At 44.4% G+C, this 22,015-nt stretch overlaps 4 protein-coding genes across 4 annotated transcripts in view; 2 read left to right on the plus strand and 2 right to left on the minus strand.

Moving 5' to 3' along the window:
* Positions 1 to 4,344: 4,344 nt before the first annotated feature.
* On the minus strand, positions 4,345 to 8,124 carry LOC108099032 (odorant receptor 63a). The gene is made up of 10 exons (XM_017202288.1): positions 7,994 to 8,124; positions 7,839 to 7,935; positions 7,501 to 7,645; positions 7,257 to 7,451; positions 7,094 to 7,198; positions 6,869 to 7,034; positions 4,862 to 4,967; positions 4,695 to 4,799; positions 4,467 to 4,622; positions 4,345 to 4,401 (listed from the first exon to the last, which is right to left on the minus strand). The coding sequence occupies exons 1-10, from the start codon at positions 8,122 to 8,124 to the stop codon at positions 4,345 to 4,347; spliced, it is 1,263 nt and encodes a 420-aa protein (XP_017057777.1).
* An 808-nt stretch (positions 8,125 to 8,932) lies between these two features.
* On the plus strand, positions 8,933 to 12,181 carry LOC108099087. Its single transcript, XM_017202403.2, has 3 exons — positions 8,933 to 9,383; positions 9,437 to 9,963; positions 10,035 to 12,181. Exons 1-3 carry the CDS (start codon positions 8,963 to 8,965, stop codon positions 10,080 to 10,082), a joined length of 996 nt encoding a protein of 331 aa, XP_017057892.1. The 5' UTR covers positions 8,933 to 8,962; the 3' UTR covers positions 10,083 to 12,181.
* A 115-nt stretch (positions 12,182 to 12,296) lies between these two features.
* LOC108099084 (potassium voltage-gated channel protein Shab) overlaps positions 12,297 to 22,015 on the minus strand; it is a 54,202-nt gene continuing 44,483 nt past the window's right edge. The window contains 6 exon segments of the mRNA XM_017202387.2: positions 12,297 to 12,489; positions 12,492 to 12,556; positions 14,876 to 15,152; positions 15,210 to 15,403; positions 15,497 to 16,673; positions 19,300 to 19,413. Coding sequence (XP_017057876.2) covers positions 12,352 to 12,489; positions 12,492 to 12,556; positions 14,876 to 15,152; positions 15,210 to 15,403; positions 15,497 to 16,673; positions 19,300 to 19,413 — 1,965 coding nt within the window. The 3' untranslated portion in view covers positions 12,297 to 12,351.
* LOC108099086 lies at positions 19,354 to 21,213 on the plus strand. The gene is given in 4 exon segments (XM_017202402.2): positions 19,354 to 19,980; positions 20,038 to 20,135; positions 20,137 to 20,215; positions 20,270 to 21,213. Coding segments are annotated over 4 exon segments (1,062 nt in total). The 5' UTR covers positions 19,354 to 19,952; the 3' UTR covers positions 21,127 to 21,213.

Raw genomic sequence — 22,015 nt, forward strand, 5'->3', positions numbered from 1 at the left:
GTAGCCGAAGGCTGAGGGAATATTTGATTGACGGTTGTCGAAAAGTAAAAACCGCAAACTTAGAAGGGAACGTTCTGAACAGTCAACACGAAAATGCTTTTTGGCATCGAAATGCGTTGAGCTTTGCTCACTTATTTTCGCTTCAAAAATAGTTGAGCGTGACCTTAAGAGAGGATTACTTATTTAAGCCTTTAAGTACGCTTAAATATTGTTGAGCAATCAGGGATAAATACTGTTTATTAAATGTTATGTGTAACTCATAAGTTTCTTTGGATTTGTATGCATTTATTTGTCACTGTTGTTTAACTGCCCTCCCTCGGCTTTAACAAAAGTTGAACAAGGGGGCGTGGCAGATCACATAAAGTGGAACAAGTTTTGGTGTGTGCTGTGTGCAGTGGAGATGGAGATGGCCAAGGCATTTGCATTACCTTCTTGTTGCCACTGGGTTTAAAATAACAATTGACTGTTGCTGCCGTCGTCGTCCTTGTCCTGCTGTAGTTGCTGTTCGCGCTCTTCATTTGCACTGGAAAAGTGCGAGGAAGGGCGGAGTAGTCGGAAAAGTCGGAAAAATGGAGCTGCAGATGATGGGGGCCCAAGAAAAGATGGCGGAGATGGTAGCGCGGCTTCTGCAGCTTAGCGTTAATTCCCATGAAACTCGAACGGATGTGCAGAGTGGAACGCACACAGACACACAGTGTGTGTGTACGTACACATGCACACTTACTTAAGGATACCCGTGCACACACATAGCCAAGGAGCATCAAGTGCCATTTCGCATGACTAAGTTGAGCGAAATTAAAAAAGAAATTTCATGAAAACTCGCACAACGCCAGCAACAGAAAAAATGAAATAAGCGAAGGAGTCAAAAAAAGAAGGAAATGGAAGAAAACTGCCAAGGGAAAAGGAAAACGCCGAAGTGGCGCCTGCAGCTTAAAGTGCAGCAAATTTAATTTCTCCCCGGAAAATTTTAAGCCACACTTTCCACATTCCTTCTTTTGGCCGCATTCACAAATGGCTACAGACTTACAAGTAGCTGCACAGTCTACACTTAACGAAACTACTTTTGAGTTATGATTGATTAAAACTATTAAAGTGAGAAATTGTTAATGCGAACTGTGTGCTAAAGATGTATTTTTACCAACCCAAAATAATTACTTTTGTGCCAAACTTACACTCAAGTCAGCTTTTTCAAGCACCTTGTACCTTTAAGTGTAATGCATTCACACAAAAGTGGTCCATAGGTTAACAGGGCCCACAATGGCTCGGTGCTAGGACATTGTTTCTCGGCCCAGGGACACTTCCGGTTGTAGGCCTTCGAAACTGGACCGCCTCACACTTTTCACGTGGCAAATAACGTTCAAAATGTCTCCTTGCAATTTGCATGAAACACCAACCAAGTTTCGGTTTTCAAGTCGAGGCAACCATCCCAGCTCGCTTTTTTGTGTGCTCAAATCTTGAACGCTTTCGGCATTTCCTTTGCCTGTGCAACGCTTTTTTGTACCCGGGGAAAATTCGATATGCAGTTTTCCTTTCGGAACCTTGAATTCGTTTGGTAAAAGAATAAGCCACAATTTAAAGATGGAAACAACATAATATCCGATTAGTTTAAATCTTCAAAAAAATCATGAAGAATCATTTTTCATAAACTTTAAGCTGAGTTTTCAGCTTGAGCCACTTTATTGCCTCTAACTCAATGGCACATTGTCCTTTTAGGAGTCGTTTAAAAGTTTGTTTTACTCTTCTGCCCCCCGTTTGTTTTCGAAGAATTCTGTTAACATTTATGGCGGACTTCTGGGCAAGCACACAATTGACTAATATTCCTGACACTGCCGAATGAAGACCTAAAGTCGACATGGATTTCCCCAGCACGTGCTGGCCCCACTTTCGTCCTTTTTCGTCCTTGCCGAGTCGAGTGGGATCAAAGAGAGCTCCTGCATACATATACATACATATTAACTCCATTATGGCCAAGACAATCCAGCTAATAGAGCCGAAACACAGCCGCGTGGGAAGGGTCCCATCTTTGGGATGCGTTGTGGCACTCGCCGTTCGCCATTTCTAATGCGACACCCAATCGGATTTGTCAGCAATGTCCGGCAGATGGTCGCAGATGAGTTCTGTTTGTCCCACTGATTACGCATCAAGTGCCATGGGGAAAAGCGCACACAGGGCGTAAGCAAATTGTGGACAAATGGTAAAAAAGGAAGAGCAGGGCACTCACAATTCCGGAGGGACAAACCGTAAACAGTAAACAGAAAACAGAAAACAGGAATATTGCTTGCCATTCTTCGCATTGGTCAATATGTGAGCAGGATACTCCGAGCTACGTGGGCAAACACCGAAATATTCGTACATCCATATGCAGAGTGTGTGGACAGGCGTTGGCGGAAGTAAATATAACTGATTTATTTTCGGATATTTCTGGCTGTTGAGCAAAGGAATTTTCCCTTCGTAGCTTCTTGTTGTCCAACTCAATGACATGGAAACGACACTAGTTTACTGACATATTTTCCCGACGGGTTCAACTCCACTGAACTTTAAAATTCCGCAATTGAATGAACCCATTTTCTGCGCAAAAGTAATCAGAGTATTTAAAGGCGGGCTTCATTTGTTCCTTGGTTGGCTGCACTTGAATAATTTAACTGAACATTGTGTATTTTTGACTTGATTAGCTCAAGAGGCAGGGACTCCAAAGTGTTAATGGAAATATTTTGTTTTCATTTAACGAGAATCTCGTTAGAGGCAATGCGTTTCCCGAGAAGTGCTTAATATACGCTGCATTGCGCATACGCCCCGTGGCGCCATTCCAAAGACTGACAAGTGGAGCAGTCGCACACGAACTCGCTAACTTGTGTGCCAGACAAACAAGTGCACAGCGCTACGAAAAGAGGTATTTAAGACAGTGCATGTGGGAGGGGGCAGCTGTCCTGGGAGTCCTGCTTTCCCACGTGTGCAGTCGAGTGCACCTCATTTATCATGCCAGTCTTTGACTGCTCTCCTTCCAGCGTTGGCTTTCCCCCTTTTCCCACGCGAACGAATCTATTTTCGCAGGGGAAAATAAAAGGGAGAAAAGAGCAAACATTAAAGGTCCAGATGTCCCTAATGAGCAGTGGCCGGTGAGTCAACAACTCTTATTTTATTGTCGGTTTAATTGGACAATTAGCAGAGGAGTGAGAGGTGTTAGGAATAATAATAAATAAACATCCAGGAAGCTGAGCCGCAAATTAATTTAAGGTTGCATGAGACATACACTTGAAAAAAATAGAATAAGTGTGTATTAAAGTGTTTGGGTCCTTGATAGATATTTTAAGACGTTCATAAATAATCCCTGGTATTTAAACAACGTATGAATTTTATCTTCCACAGTGAACAGAACCATTTTATTCGGCGAGTGTCGAGTTCCAATATTTCACTCCCCGGTAATGGGCTTAGAAAAGAGGAGAGAAACACAAACTGGATAACAGCCATCCCGCAATGCACAAAGTATTGTTGTCCTTGGACAAATATAAAACATAATGCGAAAAATAAATGCCTGAAAAGGCGGACTCACATAGCGAGGGATCGGGATATAAGCAGCTAAAGAATATTCATGTGCCTCAATAAACAGAAAAGAAAAGATGTCCTTTTTGCGCAGGCACTAAAGTGCGGCTGAGATGATAAAAGTAGGAGAGAAAATAAAGAAAGGCAAACAAAGGAAGCGCAAACAGCAAGCGAGCATTAAAATTATTGAGAGTCTGGTCCCCGAGATGGGAATAAAGGCGAAACTAACAATTAAAGACGCGACTTGTCGGCAGAAAAGTAGCGAGGCATTTAAAGTAGCAATATTATATTATATATTTATACACACAGTCCACATAAAGACAATCGGCCGAGCTCTCTGTTTCGCTCCGAAGGATGCCCGGTCAAATAAATAAAATTGATTAGAAACGGCAATGGCAGTGGCATCGATGCTCCTTATCTGCCGGCAATTTCATTATTTTAATGCGCCACACGACCATCAGAACTTATGGGCGGCGCAATCTGACTGACAGGACAGCGGACACTGCTGTATTGATTGACCGGACTCCGCATCCTGTCAACAGTTTCAGCCAGACATTTTTAGTGCTCACACGCAGAAAAAATGTTTAATAACAATGGTTGGTAAGGCATTTTGGTGTTGGAATAAAAATAGGTGGGAAAAAATAAAACATAATATTTTTTTTCAGTACGCACACATTTATTTAATTGCTTCGATATTCTGCACTCACATTCTGATATGTCAGAAACAGGAGATATTTTGGTGATGAAAAATTCGCAGTTTCTGCGTTCAGTAGTTTTCATCGCGATTTAATTCGGCTTTTAGTCCTACTTCTGACTGACGTTCTGCAGGAGCAGGAAGTACTGTCCACTTGTCCGGACCATCTGCGAATCAATCAAGTGGAATGGGCGTGTGGGAGGGGCTTGAGGGCTGTGGGACCCGTACTCACCGCCATCAGCGTGGGCAGGGACATTTGCATGAACCAGGACACGTCCAGCCTGAAGCCCCGGTTCGTGCGCATCAGCATCATGCTGACCAGCTGGCGGAACTCCCGGCTCTCCCCGAACCAGTCCACCTCGTAGAAGGCCTGGCCAATCTGCTCGCTCTGCGGAGAGATTAGTCACGCAATTAGACATCAATCAGTGCGGGATCCGGGTTACCCCGTGGAGCCACCCACCGCCGTCGTGAACCGCTGCCCGTTGTAGCAGTAGACCACTATCTGGTAGCCGGATGCGGCGAGGGACATGGTCATCCGGATCGTGGTGATGCTGCTGTTGCTGCCCTGCAAAGGCCCCATTGAATCAGTTTCTTTTTACCTCGGCAGTCCAGGTATGAGAGCCTTACCAGCCCCACGCTCATCTGGAACAGGCTCAGGCCCCATCCGAACAGGCTGAGCAGGAACTGCGAGAAGGTGATGTGCCGGTAGCAGTCGTTGACCTCCGCTGCAAAGCTTTAAAGGGGGTTAACAGAGATGGATGGGTTTTCGGATGTAAGTATATCTACTGATATATCTGTTTTAAATTATAAATTTATGGACTTAGAATTAGTGAACTTTTCACCAATTTTCACCAAACCCTTTTTTGTGGAAATTTGAGAAGGAGCTGTATCAAAAAATTGAAATAAAAATTAATAATTACTGATGTGTTCTTGTTTTGTAACCTTATTCTAGGTCATGGAAGGGGCGAAGGACAGACAGAAGGCCTACTGCGAACTGGTCTTCCGACTCATGCGGAATATCCACATGGCATCAGCCTAGGCAGCGAACGGGGTCACAGCATTGGATTCTAAATTTAACATTATTTAAATTACTAGGCATCTAAGATTTACAAAACATGGATTGTCACAATTATGTACATTATTTTTATTAATCTAGGGAAACAAAATAAATAAATTAAAACTATAGAAATTGTAGCATATTTTTGGGGGTTCATAAAAAAGGTGTAGTCTTGCTTATTTTTTGGGGCATACTTTTGGAGGCAGTTGGAAACAAAATAAAATAAAACTAATTGTAGCATACTTTTGGGGGCTCACAAAAAGTGTAGGTCTTGCTTATTTTTTGGGGCATACTTTTGGGGGCAGTTGGAAACAAAATAAAATAAAACTATAGAAATTTTAGCATACTTTTGAGGGGCTCACAAAAAGGTGTAGCTCTTGCTTATTTTTAGGGCATACTTTTGGGGGCAATCGAAAAATAAAAAAAAATAGAGCAGCCACCTACTCTTACATTCTGTTCGCCTGGTACTTCAAAATGAGGTTTGGTTGAATATGTTTGTTTTGGCCGAACGAAAAAATAAAACTATGGAAATTGTGGCATACTTTTGGGGGCTCATAAAGAAAAAGTGGTGTAGCTCTTTCTCATTTTTGGGGCATACTTTTGGGGGCAACTGGAAAATATAAAAAAAAGAGTAGCAACCTACTCTGGCATTCTGTTTGCCTGGTACTTCATAATGAGGTTTGGTTGAATATGTTGGTCTTGGCCGAACGATTTCGACGGGCGAAATTGGAATTTTAGGATTTAAAATACCAGGCCAACAGAACGCATTAGTAGGTGATTTTTTGGCTGTGCAATTTTGCATAAAAACGTGTAGCATACTTTTGGGAACAGTATTTTTGGCTATTTTCATTAAAAAGTAAAGCATACTTTTGGGGGCAAGTAAAATGCGAAATTTAGAACGTGGTCACCTGCTATAGCATTCTGTTCGCCTGGTACTTCAAAATGAAGTTTGGTTGAATATGTTGGTCTTGGCCGAACGATTTCGACGGGCCAAATTGGAATTTTAGGATTTAAAATACCAGGCCAACAGAACGCATTATTTTTTTTTTTTTTTTTTTTTTTCGATATTTATTATTTTCGCCGGAATCGTTCAGGACCATCTGAGCATAACCGGGCGAGAACGCATTAGTAGGCGATTTTTTGGCTGTGCAATTTTGCATAAAAAACGTGTAGCATACTTTTGGGAACAACTAATTTTTAATTTGCATTAAAAAGTATAGCATACTTTTGGGGGCAAGTAAAACACGAAATTTTTAATGTGGTCACCTGCTATAGCATTCTGTTCGCCTGGTACCTCAAAATTGGTTTGGCCTAAAAATTGTGGACTTGGCTGATCATGAGTACGCCAATCGATTGCCGAATACAAAATTTCCTTTTTGCCACTGAAATACTTAAATATACCCTTGTTTTTCCCAAATAATAAAAAGATACATGTTCAATACAATAAAATGTTATTTAATAAAATATAAACAATAGTATTTAATAACATAATAAAAACACAAATACAAAGTAATAAAATTAGAAAATAAAACTAATTTAATCTAATCCCAGAGGATACCTTGAATTTATTAACTTACTCAGCCACTCGTTGATATTGGTAGATGCAGCACCGAAGATACTCCACCCTGCGATCTGGTGGAACCAACTCCGATGTGGAGTAGCTCACCATTTTATTAAGCGATTTCATAAGCCCAACGCTGTGAAGACACAGAACAATAAAAACTCCATCGAAGCTGACAGCACCTAAAATCCAAATAGATAATCACGTTTTAATTGCTTAAAGCCTGATTTTTGTTACGTACACATGCCACAGATATATAAAGAGCAGGTTTCCAGGTACATCTGTATATAATAGTAGGGAAATGACAATCCCTTATCCACCCAGGCTGGATAAAGCGAAGGCAGCGCTGAAAGTAGATATTTGGTTAATGAAAACAATATAATAAGGTAATCATTCTTACTTACGCAGCACTATGTCGTAGGATCCCTTGGGTCGGGTGAGGTAGCGATAGATGTTTGTGACAAAAGAGCTAATAAAGTAGTTCGAGGTGATGCCAATGCAGCAGTACAAGTAGGTCAGAAGTTGCCGACGAGTGCTGGCCCAATAGCGATCCATCGTGGACTCAAACTGCTGGCGAAGAGTCTTGGCCACAGGCAGATCTGTCGGAAAAAATCCTAAATGTCAGTATTCTACCGGAAAGGAACTCACCTGACATCCTTGTGAATATCTCGCACTTTTGCAGCAACTCGTGACAACGGGCCCTTCGAAACAGATCGTAAATCTGGCGATGGGCGAAAAGGAAAAACCACATTTTGGCTATTGAGGTGAGGAACTGAAAAGCGGTGCTGACGGTCTGAAAGAGAAAACATATTATAATTTAGTTGATAGATATAAATATTTAAGATTAACTAATTGTTTTTTAATGGGGAATAAATGTGGAATAAATTGTTAAAAATGGGCTCGCGCGCTGCTGATTTAATAAAATTAATTGTCATGATTTATGTTCAATTAATTTCTGAATTCCGATCTAATTTTTGATGACCCACCTCCACGATGCGCGGGATGTCCTGGATGTACTTGAGGAACATGTGCCAGTGGCCGTAGAGCGAGGCCAAGCTGCTCAGGCTGAGGACGATCGTCCAGCTGGCGAGGAGATATAGAAGATCAGTCAGTTCGCCACCTCGCCACCCGAAATACTCACATTCTGAGCATCTGCCCGCAGCGCGAGGGGTCCATCAAGTTGAAGCCCACCGTGTAGGAAAGTCGGATCATCTCCTTGACGCTGCGATAGTTTCGCCGCCTCAGCTTGACCGCTTCCTCCGATGAGTACATGTCGCCTAATCGCCGACTAATTGTGTTAATCGGGCATTTATAGGGGCCATCAGGGGGCGTGGCTTTCGAGGCTGGCTCTAATTAGGTGGCTCGGCAGCAGAGCCAGGAAACCACGCCCCATTACGTGGGAAAAGTTTCACTAAATAATTGAAAACACGGGGTGAGGGATTCCCCACATGTCTGTGGTTAATTAGCGCGACCAATAATTAGATCCACTTAAGTCGAGACGTCATTTTATCCTGGGACAGCCTAACTGACTTTTAGACCGGGGCAAGCTTTTGGTCTAACTTTGGTAAGAGGGGTTTTCCACCAAAGCTTTCCACTTAAAGGTTCCAAGTTCAGGCACTGAAAACCTTTGAACTTTTCACATGGTGGATTTCCACATGCAGTGGTGGTTAGACATGCAACGGAAAATGTTTACATGTCTACATATAATACTTGCTAGGTAGAGTCAGAAAAATGTAAATATATAGTTTAGATTTTAATCTTCAAAAAATTATATCTTGGAAAAAGGTTACATCTAGAAAGGTACCTGTGGAATACCTGAACCACTCTTCGAGGCTTAAATCGGCAATAGTCAGAAAGGCACTTCGAGGTAATCTCGCCAGACTTTAGAATATATGCGAAGAATTATGATAAGAGCTCTTTGCGGAATTGTCTTTAATCGGATTAGAGGCCGTAGATAAGAGCAAGGTTCCATAAGTTCAGATAACAAACAATGGGTCTTATCTAAAATAGTTCGGAGATAAATGGGATGTCTACTAATCAATAATCTTCCGATTTATAGCTCTCATCTTGTGGGCGACATTCTGCAGTTCGAATCTTACAGTGAACCTTGATGGATCCCACCAAAGAAATGGTTGTCTTAAGAATTTTGAGTTTAAATGACGACTGTCTGTTAAATATTTTCAAGTATTTAAGTGTTAAGGACCTCGTAACCCTAGCAGAAACCTCTACCAGGTTTCGGGATATTCTGCGTGAAAAGCAACCAGCTGTTTATCCAGTGTACCACGAAAACGATCCCGAGGGAAAAAAACCGGTGTTATATTACTCAGCGGCTTCCATTAAGCTCTTCAAAATCGTAAATAATAACGTGAGAACACTGGGTGTAGTACAAGGACACGACTACGACAAGGAGGATCTGGGAAACGCGGTCAGGGACTTTCGAGTCCTCACAAAAGCTAAAAACAAAATCGATCTGCGACATTGCCTGCTAGAAATTTCCAGGCTTGAGGATTTGTTTCGGTTTTCCTCTCAAAGTAAGAATTATTATGTGAACTAAAAAAGCATTACAACATTACTTAATTTTTAGGTCGCGACTATTTGAGTATCAACGTGCCGTCTTGCATATGTTACCTTAAGGAATTTTTCCGGCTTATTCCCGATCTGCGGGAACTACGATTGTCTGGATTCGCCAAGTGCTCCGGCTGTGTTGAAACTATACTGAAGTGCTTTCCCAAGTTAGACGAACTCTGGATCCGAGGTGCCTGCCTTAAATTTCGATCCGATTACGAATTGATATCGCAGATCGGAACACTGACGAAACTCTCGCTGAGCGTTGGAGGGCCCAACTGCTTGGAGCCCTTAACCAACTTGACTGAACTTCGATCCCTGTACGTGGAGAGTATCTTCAGCTACATATCCCCAGCAGAAATCATAGAAATCATACAGAGTTGTAAGAAGCTGGAGTTCCTGTACTGCTACTATATAAATCATGGCCAACAGCCTCATAATTCTATAGCGGACTTCTTCAAAAGGATTAAAACGATTCGAGATCCGAGTCGACAAAATCCCCTTCAGCTGCATACGTATTTGGATCCGCCTTTGTCCGAGGAAAATGTAGGTATCACAAAAGCCCTTAAGGAATGTCTAAATTATGTATCCTTTTTTAATCACATTTGATTTTTCAGAAACAGCTAATCGATAAGGCGTATTTCGAGTACCGCCGTCACCCCTAGGATTTTCATCTGCACTTACCTTTATAGCATTATAAAAAAAAATTATAATAAGTTATACTTCACCCTTTCCACCTCGTCAATAAAGATTCACGGGTAAATGTTACTCAATGATTTATATATTTTCATGACTTTCGCTCATATAGATTTAAATACGCTTTAATAAATTTGTATGCTTGTCAACGATTTCCGGTATTCAATTTAGCTGATTTACAATCGTCGTCGCCATCGGACTACATTAAAATGTATGTATCGTAAGTAAATAATTTAAGTATTAATAACATCTTGCGTTTGCACGTGTTGCACTTAAGTCGTGTATTTGCTCTGTTCGTCAGTTACCTTTATATCTCGTTAGTTATTTCAAGTTCAATTCGATTGCTGCTGGCGTAAATGAGTTCGAAAAATAAGAGAACCGAAACTGTTCCGGGGACTTGTATATGAAATAAATATTTACAAAAGTTACAATTAATTTATGGAGTGGCGGAATGTGGCCGGTGCTCACCAAAAAACCGTGTCGATAACCCTAAATGAATTGCTTACAAAATTTTTGGATGCCTCAAGCATTTGTTAATACGTACACATATCTCTAAAAATGTTTAACTATATTACTTCGAGTTCTTGGCTTTAACATTAGTTATCGAATAGTGTTTTGCTGTCGTTTCGTTTGGTTTTGTTGGGTGTTGTGTGAGTGCTTGTGTTCTTATCAATTCGAAAAGCGGACGATGTGACATTTACTATCGTCACGTAATAAAAGTTGTGTTTATTCTTTACAGTGTGTTGTCTGCGGGTGTCTGTGTGTTGGAGTGTTGGTTGTGTGGGTGTGTGGGTGTGTGAGTGTGTGAGTGAGTGAGTTCGTATTCCCTTTACTGATATGTTTCTAAGAGGCTAACTCGCATCCTGGCTCATCGCTGGCAACTAAACAGGGCAAAACCAAGCCAGTCGGACAGATCGGTCGGGATAGCTTTCGGGGAAACCTGCTGCCGCATCGGCGCACTTAAACGGCTAACAAAACACCTTCGCACGCTTACTCAGAATGGAATGTGGACAAACAACTTGGGTTGCAATAATTGACTAAGCACGCTCCTCGGCGGGGAAACACCCCAGGCGAAGCCATGCAATTTTATTGCTTACGTATTCGGAGAACGGAACTAGGGAACTAGGGAACTAAACATCGAGTCGACTGCCTAGGGTAGATCTAACTAACTCAACTAACTAGCATACATAACACATACACGCTCCGTAACTAACCGTAACTAACAGTGGGGCTTGGGGCCACGCGATCCCGAGATGCCTCTGAAGAGGAATTGCCCGAAGGCCGGAGCCCCAGCCCCATAAATAACAACATCTACGTCCAACCGACCTCGATCTCTCTGCGCGCAAATCAGATTACATCGGGGACCAAGCCAAGCCAAGCTCTGTCGATAAGCCCTAAGCCCTACTCACACGCACATATACTTATAGATATAGAAACGAACTGGTTGCCCAACGATTTCACTACTTTGACATTATGAATTTGAACGATACGCGAACGAACGGATTACATATGGTACAGATATAGCCTGGCCGTGCGGACCTAGCCTATCCTCAAGCTTCCGATGTGCGGGCTTAGCGCGGGTTTGAAAAATAGTTCGAGCTATGTGGTACATGGTATATCCTTTAGTTGTATATATATAGGGTGTAAATATGCGAGATGCAATTGCGATGCGTGTATATTCTAGTTGTATATCCTTATAAGTGGCATTCAAAATATGAATATTTCGGTTTCATTTGTTGCTATTTAGGCTTTCTGGTGACTTCGTCTATATGCATTCTGCTGGCTGTGTCCTGAAGGCGGTAAATAAGGTTGCTCTGTACACGAGAGGATTGGCTCTGCTATTTACACCGTGGCATTACGCTTATAGTATCCTTTATAGTTATAGTATTTAGGTATTATTTATGTTAGGCTCTTTGTACGACTCGCGCGGCTCCGCAACTTTGCATTGCAGTTCGGGTAGCTCATGCCCTAATGCTCTCATTCCTCTTGTAAAAATACGCAGATCGAGTTCCGCGGATCTGCCAGGGACCTTCTCTAGACTAGGATACTGTTCATTGCTTTTATATAATTCACATTCCATGTTTGCTAACTTTGCTATCACTTTGAGTTTCCCTTTGTATTTGTGTGTCTTGCTGTCTTCGATTGTGTATGTGTGTGGGTGTGTGTGTGGGTTTCCCTTGGAATTGGTTTGCTTTTTTACAATTTCGGGGTGTCGGGTTGTGCGTGGGTCCCTTATCGCTACGTGCCCTCGTTCCCCGCCCTCTTCGCCTCCTCGGCGTCGCGTCCTTGGAGCAGCGCCCTCTGCTCGTCGTTGGCCTCCGCCTCGCCCTCCTCCTCGCGCTCCTCCTGGCCAGGAGGTCCTGCCACTTGGCTCGGGGTGGATCCAGCGGGGGATCCTCGCCAGCCCGACTGCTCACTGGCGATGTGAAGGTCGTCTCCGAGTCTGTGTGGCGAGAATGGATACGATTAGTAAGTTACAGGTTACAGAGGCTTATCATCACAACCGATTGCACAGGATGAGTGAAAGACGACCAACCCACTTTATGTAGAGCAGATACAAAATGAAAATACACATATAGCATTAACTTACTTTAATCGAAATAATTAAGTGTTTTTAAATTAAAATTAATAATAATAAATAAATAATAAAATTAAATTGTATGGCTTTTCAGCAGGAAAAAATTCACCTTCCATAAGTATCAAAAAAATATATATGTACCTACATAGGTTGAGAATGTTTTTGACGACCTCGAACATATCTTAAAATACAGTTTTATGATGGTGGCATAGATAAAGTTCTCTGGTTTCCAAAACTATACTTTGTTGGGCTGTAAGTTGTTTCTTGCCCAAATAACAGTTGCCCAAAAAAACTACGTAAAATGACTCTAAAAATCCAGTTTTTTTTAAATATCTAAAAAAGTACTCTTCCAAATGTGAAATGGCACACACCGTTGAATTCGGAATAAAATTTCGAATCCGATTACATTTAAACCTAAAAATGTTGAAATTTGGCCATTTTTCGCAAAAAATGACGATGTTACCCCTTATGAAAAATGCGAAAATTGGCCAAAAATCATTTTTTTTTAATCATCCAAAAAGTGATTGGGCTCGTTAACTGTGGTCATAAGGTGCTCAAAACAGTGTTTGGTTCCACTGTTAGTCACTAATTGGCCTTATTACAACCAAAAAACCCACTCAAAATATAGTGTTTTCTACCGGAATTGTTAACCAATCGTTCCCAAATCAGTTTTTATGAACTTACTAAACGATCAGTAAAATAACAGTTAATTTTGCATTCGGTGGCATGAATTGCTGGGCTTTTCTAGTTTCCAAAACTGTACTTTATTTGGCTGTAAGTTGTTTCTTGCCCAAATAACAGACAAATTACCAATGGGAAAAGTTTTTTTTTTGCTCAAAACAACAAAAAATGGCTTTAAAAAAACTAGTTTTTTTGCAATATCTGAGAAAGTACTCTCCCAAATGTGGAGTGGCATACATCGTTGAATTCGTAATAAAATTCTGATTCCGATGGTATAAGCACCCAAAAAAGTTGAAGTTTTGCCATTTTTCGCAAAAAATGACGATGTTACCCCTTATGAAAAATACGAAAATTGGCCAAAAATCGTTTTTTTTTAATCATCCAAAAAGTGATTAGGCTCGTTAACTGTGGTCATAAGGTGCGTAAAACAGTGTTTGGTTTCGCTGTAAGTCACTATTTGGTCTTATTACAACCGAAAAACCACTAAAAATATAGCGCTTTAAAAAATGGTTTCTATCAACTAACTCAGAGATCAGTTTAATGACAATTAAATTGCATTCAATCGGAAGGAACAACCGGAGAAAATATGGGAAAATCAAAAGATTATCTTCATTACATCTATGTTGTTTAGCTCTTTTGCATTTTGCTCGACTTTTGTGATGACTGCAAGGAAGTAGAAGCTTCAGTTCGCCAAAGCTAGCTTCCATTCTTGTTTTGATCTGATTTAGACGCGGCATAGCATAGCAAAGTTACTTAGCTGATCTGCTCTTTATAAAGTGGGTTGGTTCAAATCGAAGTGCCAAACAGGAAGCCGCTCAAGGGTGATCATGTGTGGGGTGTGTAAGTGATTCGTGTGAAAGCTCAACATCTAAAGCGGTTAACACCGATCTGGTGCTCGGGCTTCGGTCCCAGCTGGGTGCTAGATTAAGGACATCGATCGGTGTTGGGTGCGGCAGGGCAGCGATCTTTTCAGATCGCCGGTAGTGAGCTTTATAGGTCGGATCGGTAATACTAACAGATCGCCCGATCGGCGGCCGCCGCTCTCCGTGGGATGTCAGTGTGTCAGTGTCTGTTTCTGTTTCGGTGTCGGATTCGGTTTCATGGGTTCGTGGGCATGCGATGTGGGTGGCGATGGGTGTAGTTCGGGGCGGGAGTTCAGTAGGCGGCATCGAAGACGGTGACTGACAGCCAGCCAGCAAGCGGGGGAAACGGGAGAGAAAAGAAACGGTTGTAGATGATTTCTGGTTTCGTGGTGGCCGAAGGAAACCCCAGGACGCACTTACAAGATGACACAGGAAAAGACAGAGAAGGGACGAGAGAGAGAGAAGGATAAAAGGAGCAAGCTGGCACTGATGGAAAGAAGAGTTTGTCTATCCACTATTACATATATAATATACCAATAATGATTAATATTTATTTATTTATCCTGTTTTGGATACCAAGACCTATCTCAAAAACCTTTCCAGCACCGCCAGCTGCTCGCCCAGTTCGGTTGCCACTTACCCAGACTGCTGTCCCTGGTCTGCTGCCCATCCGCGGAGCCCGCCGATGCGGATGCGGAGGTGGAGGCGGGGCCGCGCGAGAGGAGGGGCTTCACCTGGCGCAGCGCCTGCTCCTCGGGGTAGCGGGGCGTCTGGAACTTCGTGGGCTTCGATTGCAAGGTCGCTGGTCCTGAGCGCTGGTGCATGAGGGTGCGGTGCCTGAGGGGTGGTGGGGAGATAGACTTAGCTAAAACTGAATGAGGTAATTTATTCGGTGAGTAATCGCTGCCGGATTCGCCCTGCAAAAAGAGTTCGATTAATACTCGACAAGGGATTGCTCTGTTAGGGTAACGAACCATTACGGTGCCGTTGTCGGAGACGCCGGAGCCGGACATGTTGTCCGCCAGGAGACGCTCGCTCTCCGGATCGGACAGGACGCGCGAGATATCAGACTTGTTTTTCAGGATCGACTTGGAGCGCCGGTGGTGCTCCAGATTGGGCGAGGCGTCAATCGAGTCTATCGATGAGGAATGCTTGCTCTCGAACTTGGCTGTGGATTCAATTGAATATTAGTTTCGTTGGTAAACATAAACAAAAGAAGACAGACTTCTTATTTTTAAATAGGTATAGTTTGTGAACTCACCTTTGGCGCCCACATTCTGTATGCCAAACAAATGCTGGTTGATCAGTTTGGTGGCAGTGGCTAAGCTCTTGCCCGGCATGAAGACCGAGCGCTTCTTCTTGGGTCCCTGGGCGCCGAATGCGCCTGATCCGCTGGCCGCTGGGCTGCCGGATCCGCCGGATGCCTCCGCGCGGCCTCCGCCCATCTCGTCGTCCAGCTTGGTGTCCTCGAAGCGGGCGCGTGGCCGGATGCCCCCGAGGACTCCTCCTGCTGCTGGGGCTCCAGTGGGCCGCATGGCCGTGAAGCTCTGCTGGAACCGCGTCTTCCGATGCTTTGGCACTGAGTTCTCGTTCAGGCTGACCCGGCTTCCGCGCTCCTGGACGTCGAAGCTCTGGTAGACGTCGTCCAGGGGACTCAGCCCGCCGGCTCCTCCGCCGCCGGAGGCCAGGTTCCTCAGGGCCGTGTCCCCGGAGGCGCTCTTCTTCACCTGGGCGCGCAGTCCGCCCGCGGAGCTGGTGCTCGGCAGGCCGACGATGAAGCCCGTGGAGCCGCTGATCCCCTGGTGCTGCTCCCGCTCGAGCGGGTTTATGTACAGGTTGTCCATGTCGATGTCCAGGGCGCAGGCCTCGTCGTTGAAGTCGGCGGTGAGGTCGCCCTGCGAGAGGAACGGGTGCGTCTGGCAGCTGGCGTACGTGTCCGAGCTGTCGACGCTGGCCAGGTCGGCGTTGTTGTTGTTGCTCCCGTTGTAGTTGTAGTTGCCGCCGAAGAGCAGCGACCCGTTGGCCCCGCTGCCGCCCACCGTGGTGGTGTTGAAGTTGTTGTTCAGGTTGTGGTTGAAGTTGAAGTTGGACGAGCTGCAGATGGTGGCTCCGTAGCGCAGGGACACGTCGAGCGGCAGGGCGATGGTGGTGGAGGTGGTGGTGCCGTACGAGGAGGACGTCGACGAGGACTGCGATATGGCTGGCAGCAGGACGGCACCGCCGGACGACGGCGGCAGTGGAGGCGGGGGCGGCAGCGCCAGGAGCGGTCCCTGCAGCGGCGGCGGCGGCGGGGGCGGCAGCGGCAGCGGCGAGAGGAAGCCGAAGGCTCCCGCCTGGCGACTCGCGGCTGCCAGTCGCATCTCCAGGCAGATCGGCTTGTGGAAGTCGGAGGTGGGTAGCGAGATCACGCCCTCCGCATCCGTGTACTCCTTGAAGTCCTGCAACGATTTGGGGTTTTGAAAGGAGATGCAGTTTCAGAAGCAGAAGCTTAAAAACCGAATGCAAGGCCAACGATTAAACCGATACGGTGGAGCTTACTTAATTATTATTACAAATTAGATTGCATATCTAAGTTAGACCTCCACCACATCGCTTTAATCCGCTCACAAAATCTCAGCTGGACCACAATTTCATGAATTGTTGGGCTTTCGGAATGTTCTCTGGCTGCTTGTTAGTGTCTGATTTAGTTTGGTGTACCTGTTGTCTGGTGTTAGCTCTCTAATTGTGTGCGAATTGTCACTTGTTGTTTCGCTCGAATAACAAAGATTAACATGCAACTAGGAGGCGCCAAGTAAAACTCAAACGTGCAGCGCTATTTATCGTTAACATTTAGTCGTATTTAATAAATCAAAAGAAAGGCGGTGCGGTTTCTCAACTTGTTATTTGAGGCATTGAAAGAGTTGATTTAGACTTAATATTTTTCGTGAAAGCATATAGGATAGAAGATTAATATTAAAATCTGACAGATCCCCAAGTTGAGCAATCGCTAGAAAGGTGAGTGTTTCGATATTCAGACGCAAAACGCCTTACTTACCAAACCGCTAGAAGATGCCTTCGAAGTGGTTCCGCAACGCGAACGTTTAATACAGGTTAATACTCTAATCGAATTTAAAACCGAAACCAAACAGAAATTCTAGGCGAGCAATACGGAAAGAGTAGAGAAGTGAGGTGCCAGAAAGTCGAGTGCGAATAGAATAGGTAAAGTTGACAAAGAAATTAAACTGGTTCGTTTTTGTTTTTTATTTGCAGAATTTCCCATTCGGTTTGTGGTTTCTTGTTTGGTTGTTTGGTTGAGTGATAACAGGAAATAAAGAACTAATAATGAGAGAGCGTTAACATTGGTTGTTCGAGCAACTAGACAATTGTATCTTTGTTTCGGTTGTATCAGCTAATTTCGATGTTTGCTGGTTTTCAGTTTGGCGATTGCAGTTGCAGCTACTTTACTTAAGGCTAAGGCCATTTGCTAGGATATAGATAAGTATTAGGCTAGTTGTAATTACGTGCTTAGTGTAAACAAAAAGAATCGATTTAAACTTTCGTCAAGCCCTCAAGCTCCGGTCACTTGGTTCACATTCTAAATTAAACGAATTAAATTAAACTAAATTGAATTAAATTAAATAATAACACATGCTGCTTTGCTTTGCTTGCTCTCCTCTCCTGGTTGCGTTTTAGATGGTAGATTAGGCTTTAGTTAATTTAATTAAATTCTTAGAATTCGCTATGTCTTTCTTTAGCTTTCACGTCACGTCACGCCAGGCCCGATGATAACAGTACACCATAATAGTAATAATAATCGTAGCAGTAATCAGTAATAATAACATTAAGTAGTAATTTGTTGGTGGTTTAAAGCTAGTTAAGGTCTAATCGCAATTCGCAATTCGCAATTCGCCGTCCCGGTCACGCATTCGATGCGGCCGGCACAAAGTACTTCCGATACGATTTCTATATAGACTCCTATATCTCGTCGGGGTCGGGGGAATCTGGCTAAACGCTATTCGCGCGCAATGGAATACACTCGCCGTGGCATCCCGGCAAACCCTTTAAGAAAAGAAACGAAAAGAAACAAGTCAACATAAAATCGATTTGCAATCCAGTTCCATCGCACAGGAAGCCAACGAAACAAACGAAAACAAATCAAAAGTGGAACGAAACGATCTCAAGGGGACGGCACTGGTTTTGCTGGGTAAATACCATCCTTTCCCAGCCCAGGGATGGGATCCGTGGATTATCGATTATGGATCATAGGTAGTATATGTCGATGGTGCCCTCCTCGAGCATCCGCTTGAGGGCCAGGTAGTTCTTCGGCGCGGGCGGCGGTCGGGCCAGCCGCTTGATGCTGTACTCCTTGTCGTGGAAGACGCAAATGCGGTCCTGCAACAACGTTCGTTTGGTTTCTGTATCGGTATCGTTATCGGTATCGGTACTGTTATCGGTACTGGTACAGGTATCGGTAGCGGTATCGTATTCGCTGCTCTACCAATCCAACTACTGCGGGTCGAGTACGGGGTCGCCTATGGTTTGGAAGGACCTATGCGAGAAGCTCAAGTCTCTACTGATTTGCAAACAGAAGTGTCACAGAAACCTCTAATAAATTTTGAGAAAAGAATTGAAAAGCAAATTAAAAATATAAAACTACTAAGTTACTTAAATTTTTTATTCTATTTGTAATTAAATTCATTTCAATATATATTTTAAAAAATAAAATATAGTACTACCCCTCAATTAAATGGTTCGGTTTCTCTGTGACACCCCAGGATCAACTGTTGCCCCCAAGTGTGAATTTGATGGGTTAACAATTTCACAGTCTGCCAATGGCGGTTATGCGGCGGTATGTACAGGTCGAGCATGATTTAGTCGGGTTTAGTTGAGATTGGTCGGAACGGAAACGCAAACGCAAACGGAAACGGATACGGAACCAAAGAGCAATGATAAGGATATGTAATCGGGGTGCAGGCATGCGACTAAACACAGAGCACAGTACACGGAAAAGCGGCTCGAGCATTGCAAACGGGAACACCGAGTGGTCACAGCTACGGGATGGGGACTGCTCCGTCCCCCGGTTACCTTGGTTGTGCAGAAGCAGCACTCGAACTCCACGGGCACGTCCTGCTCCAGGTTGTCCATCCGCTGGTTCTGCAGGTTCTCCAGGGCCACCTGGCGCCGCAGCTCGGCCACTTCCTATAAATAGTTGGGTGTGGGGATGGAGGCACCAGGTGAGTGTTTCGTTTGGCATCGGTCGCTAGCAATCGGAATATATACGGGTATCTAGGCCTATGTACAGTGGGTCTCCGGATGCAGGGCATGCCGCATGCAGAGCGTTCTCGGGATTAGAGGTGGTTAGGTAAGGAGTGGAGTAAGGTTAGCGGAAGAGTGGAACAATAATCCTGTGGGCATGCGGCGCAAGCTGTGTGGGGGTGATCGTGTGGCCTGCTCGATGGATTGCTATTCAATATGTATGCTTTACTAACTTAGGGATCCTAACTCCCTAGATCCTCCATGAATTCTCATTTCGGATAATAGAACTTCTCAAAACTACAAATTTTCAAACGATTTTCTAAACAACTTCAAACCCAGTAAGTCAATGCATAAGTGTCTCGATTTATATCGAGTGACAACCTAAAGGAAAACTTATGAAAGAGATACTGGCGAGCCTCTATTTTCCAGCTCAATGGTTGCTGCCGCAGAACCCGGCTCAACTTGGTCTAAATGTGCTCTAAATGCGCCTAAGCAATCTCTTTTGGATCGGTGAGTGTACATATACTTGAGAAGACCCCATGAATAGTTGATCCCATGTACCCGCAGTTCAACTGTCTGTAATTATCTGCGCAATCGGCATCGAAGGTCAGCCAGGCGGAATGCGAAGTCGGAAGAAGATCTCGCCTTCGGTGGGCGGGGGAGTGCGAGGCGAGTGCCGATGAGAACATGGAGCGGAGAAGGATGCGATCTGACGCCGAGGGATTGCTGGAGATCGATCCTTTAGGTGGGCACAACCGTATGTAAGAGTGTTTCGATTATAATCCCCCGACCCCAACAGCTTCCGGGTTGGGCAGTCCGGCATCGGATCAGAATGCGATGAACACCTGCCAAATGGTTCCGAATCTCGCCGGCCAGACTCTGGCCGCCCCGTCCTCGGTATCGGGATTGGGATCGGGATCGGGATCGGGATCCCCGGTCGTCGGCTACTGCCAGCCCAACTGGCAGCTGCAGCAGAGCTCCCCCCTGAACAGGATCACCCAGGGCACGCCGAGCGCCTACTCCGAGCAGGACGAGACCGAGCAGCGGCGCCAGGAGCTGCGCAACCTCGTGCAGCACCTGTACGTGGCCCAGGCCCGGGTCCAGCTGGAGGCCACCGAGATCCGGAAGGCGCAGGCGGTGGCCTCCTCCGCGCAGGCGCAGCTGGAGGAGTCGGCCAACCAGGTGCGCAGCATCACCGCCTCCCTGCACACCGCGCAGCAGGAGGTGGCCGCCTCCGCGATCCGCGCCCAGATCGCCCAGCTCCAGCTGGCGGCCCACGACCAGCTGCTCTTCGCCGCCCGCCAGGACGTGGACGCGCTCTCCTCGCAGATGGTGGGCCTCCAGGCGGCGGAGGGCATCGTCCAGCCGCGGCTCACGGTGGACCTGCACGCCCTGCTGGAGAAGCTGAAGCAGCCGCTGCAGCAGTACGACCGCCCCACTCCCGTTCCCGCCATCGCTCCTAGTCTCCCTGGAACGGCTGCCCACCAGCAGATGTTGCTCATGCAGCAGCCACAGCTGGGACAAGGCCAAGCTCAGGGACAAGGTCAGGGACAGGGTCCGAGTCAGGGTAACGCCAATCCAACCAGTGGAGCCGGTCCCAGTGACTTCATCAGCCTGCCGAGCGGGAATCCCCTCACCAACCTGGAATACACTTAGCTCACGCAAATACTTTTATATTTTGTACAAGTTTCTTTTCACTAATATCTCATTCCATAAAGTAATATATATTTCCCTTAAATCGTTGTTCATTTCCTATTCTATTTAGTTAGTTATTAATTAAAGTTCCTGCACTTGTTTGAAAAGACCTAAACTGTATAAGGGGGCGTATCACTGTGTACATGTTTGTGAAGAAATGAGGTTGTAATGTCAGAACTTCGGATAAAATCTGGTTAAGTGTGGAAAATCAAAAGGCAATTTTTCTGATATTTTTTGATTTAAGAAAAATGCAGCAAATATGAAGTTAGCAGAGCAAAACTATTGGCTTACAGACTGAGAAAATGTTAAAGGCAAATCACAATTATTAGCTCTAAAACTATCCATTTCTTAAAGCGAAATCCTTTAAAGAAATTATATATACAATATGTAGAACACTTTTTCCAATTCGGCGGAAATTCGTTTACATTTTTGAGTACCTAAATAATTAATTGAAAATTTTTAGGCTTGACCGACAGACAATTCCAATTCGGAATTTAGAAACAAAATCCATTCATAGGCACTCGTAAAGTAAATCAGCACCTAAAGAAACTAACTAATACCGAAATTAAAAATCTTTCAAATGGGATTTAAGAAAAGTATCGAAGAATTAAAAAATGGTTCAACATTATCCGCATTTATCAGATAGTCATTCATGTAGATATGGCAAACACCAATGCAATTGCACGTTCGCCCAAAACAAAATATTCGTAACATTGGTTCAGCCACTGAAATGAAGACAATCAATCCGCAAATCCATTCAAAACTAATCGGTTGGCAAAATCGAATAGATATAAAAGATATATAGCTGTGGCACAAATGCATTCGAGTAGAGTAAGGTAGAGTATTAGAG

The sequence above is a fragment of the Drosophila ficusphila genome, unplaced genomic scaffold (genome assembly GCF_018152265.1).
Source record: "Drosophila ficusphila isolate 14025-0441.05 unplaced genomic scaffold, ASM1815226v1 contig_288, whole genome shotgun sequence".
Taxonomy (NCBI): Eukaryota; Metazoa; Arthropoda; class Insecta; order Diptera; family Drosophilidae; genus Drosophila; species Drosophila ficusphila.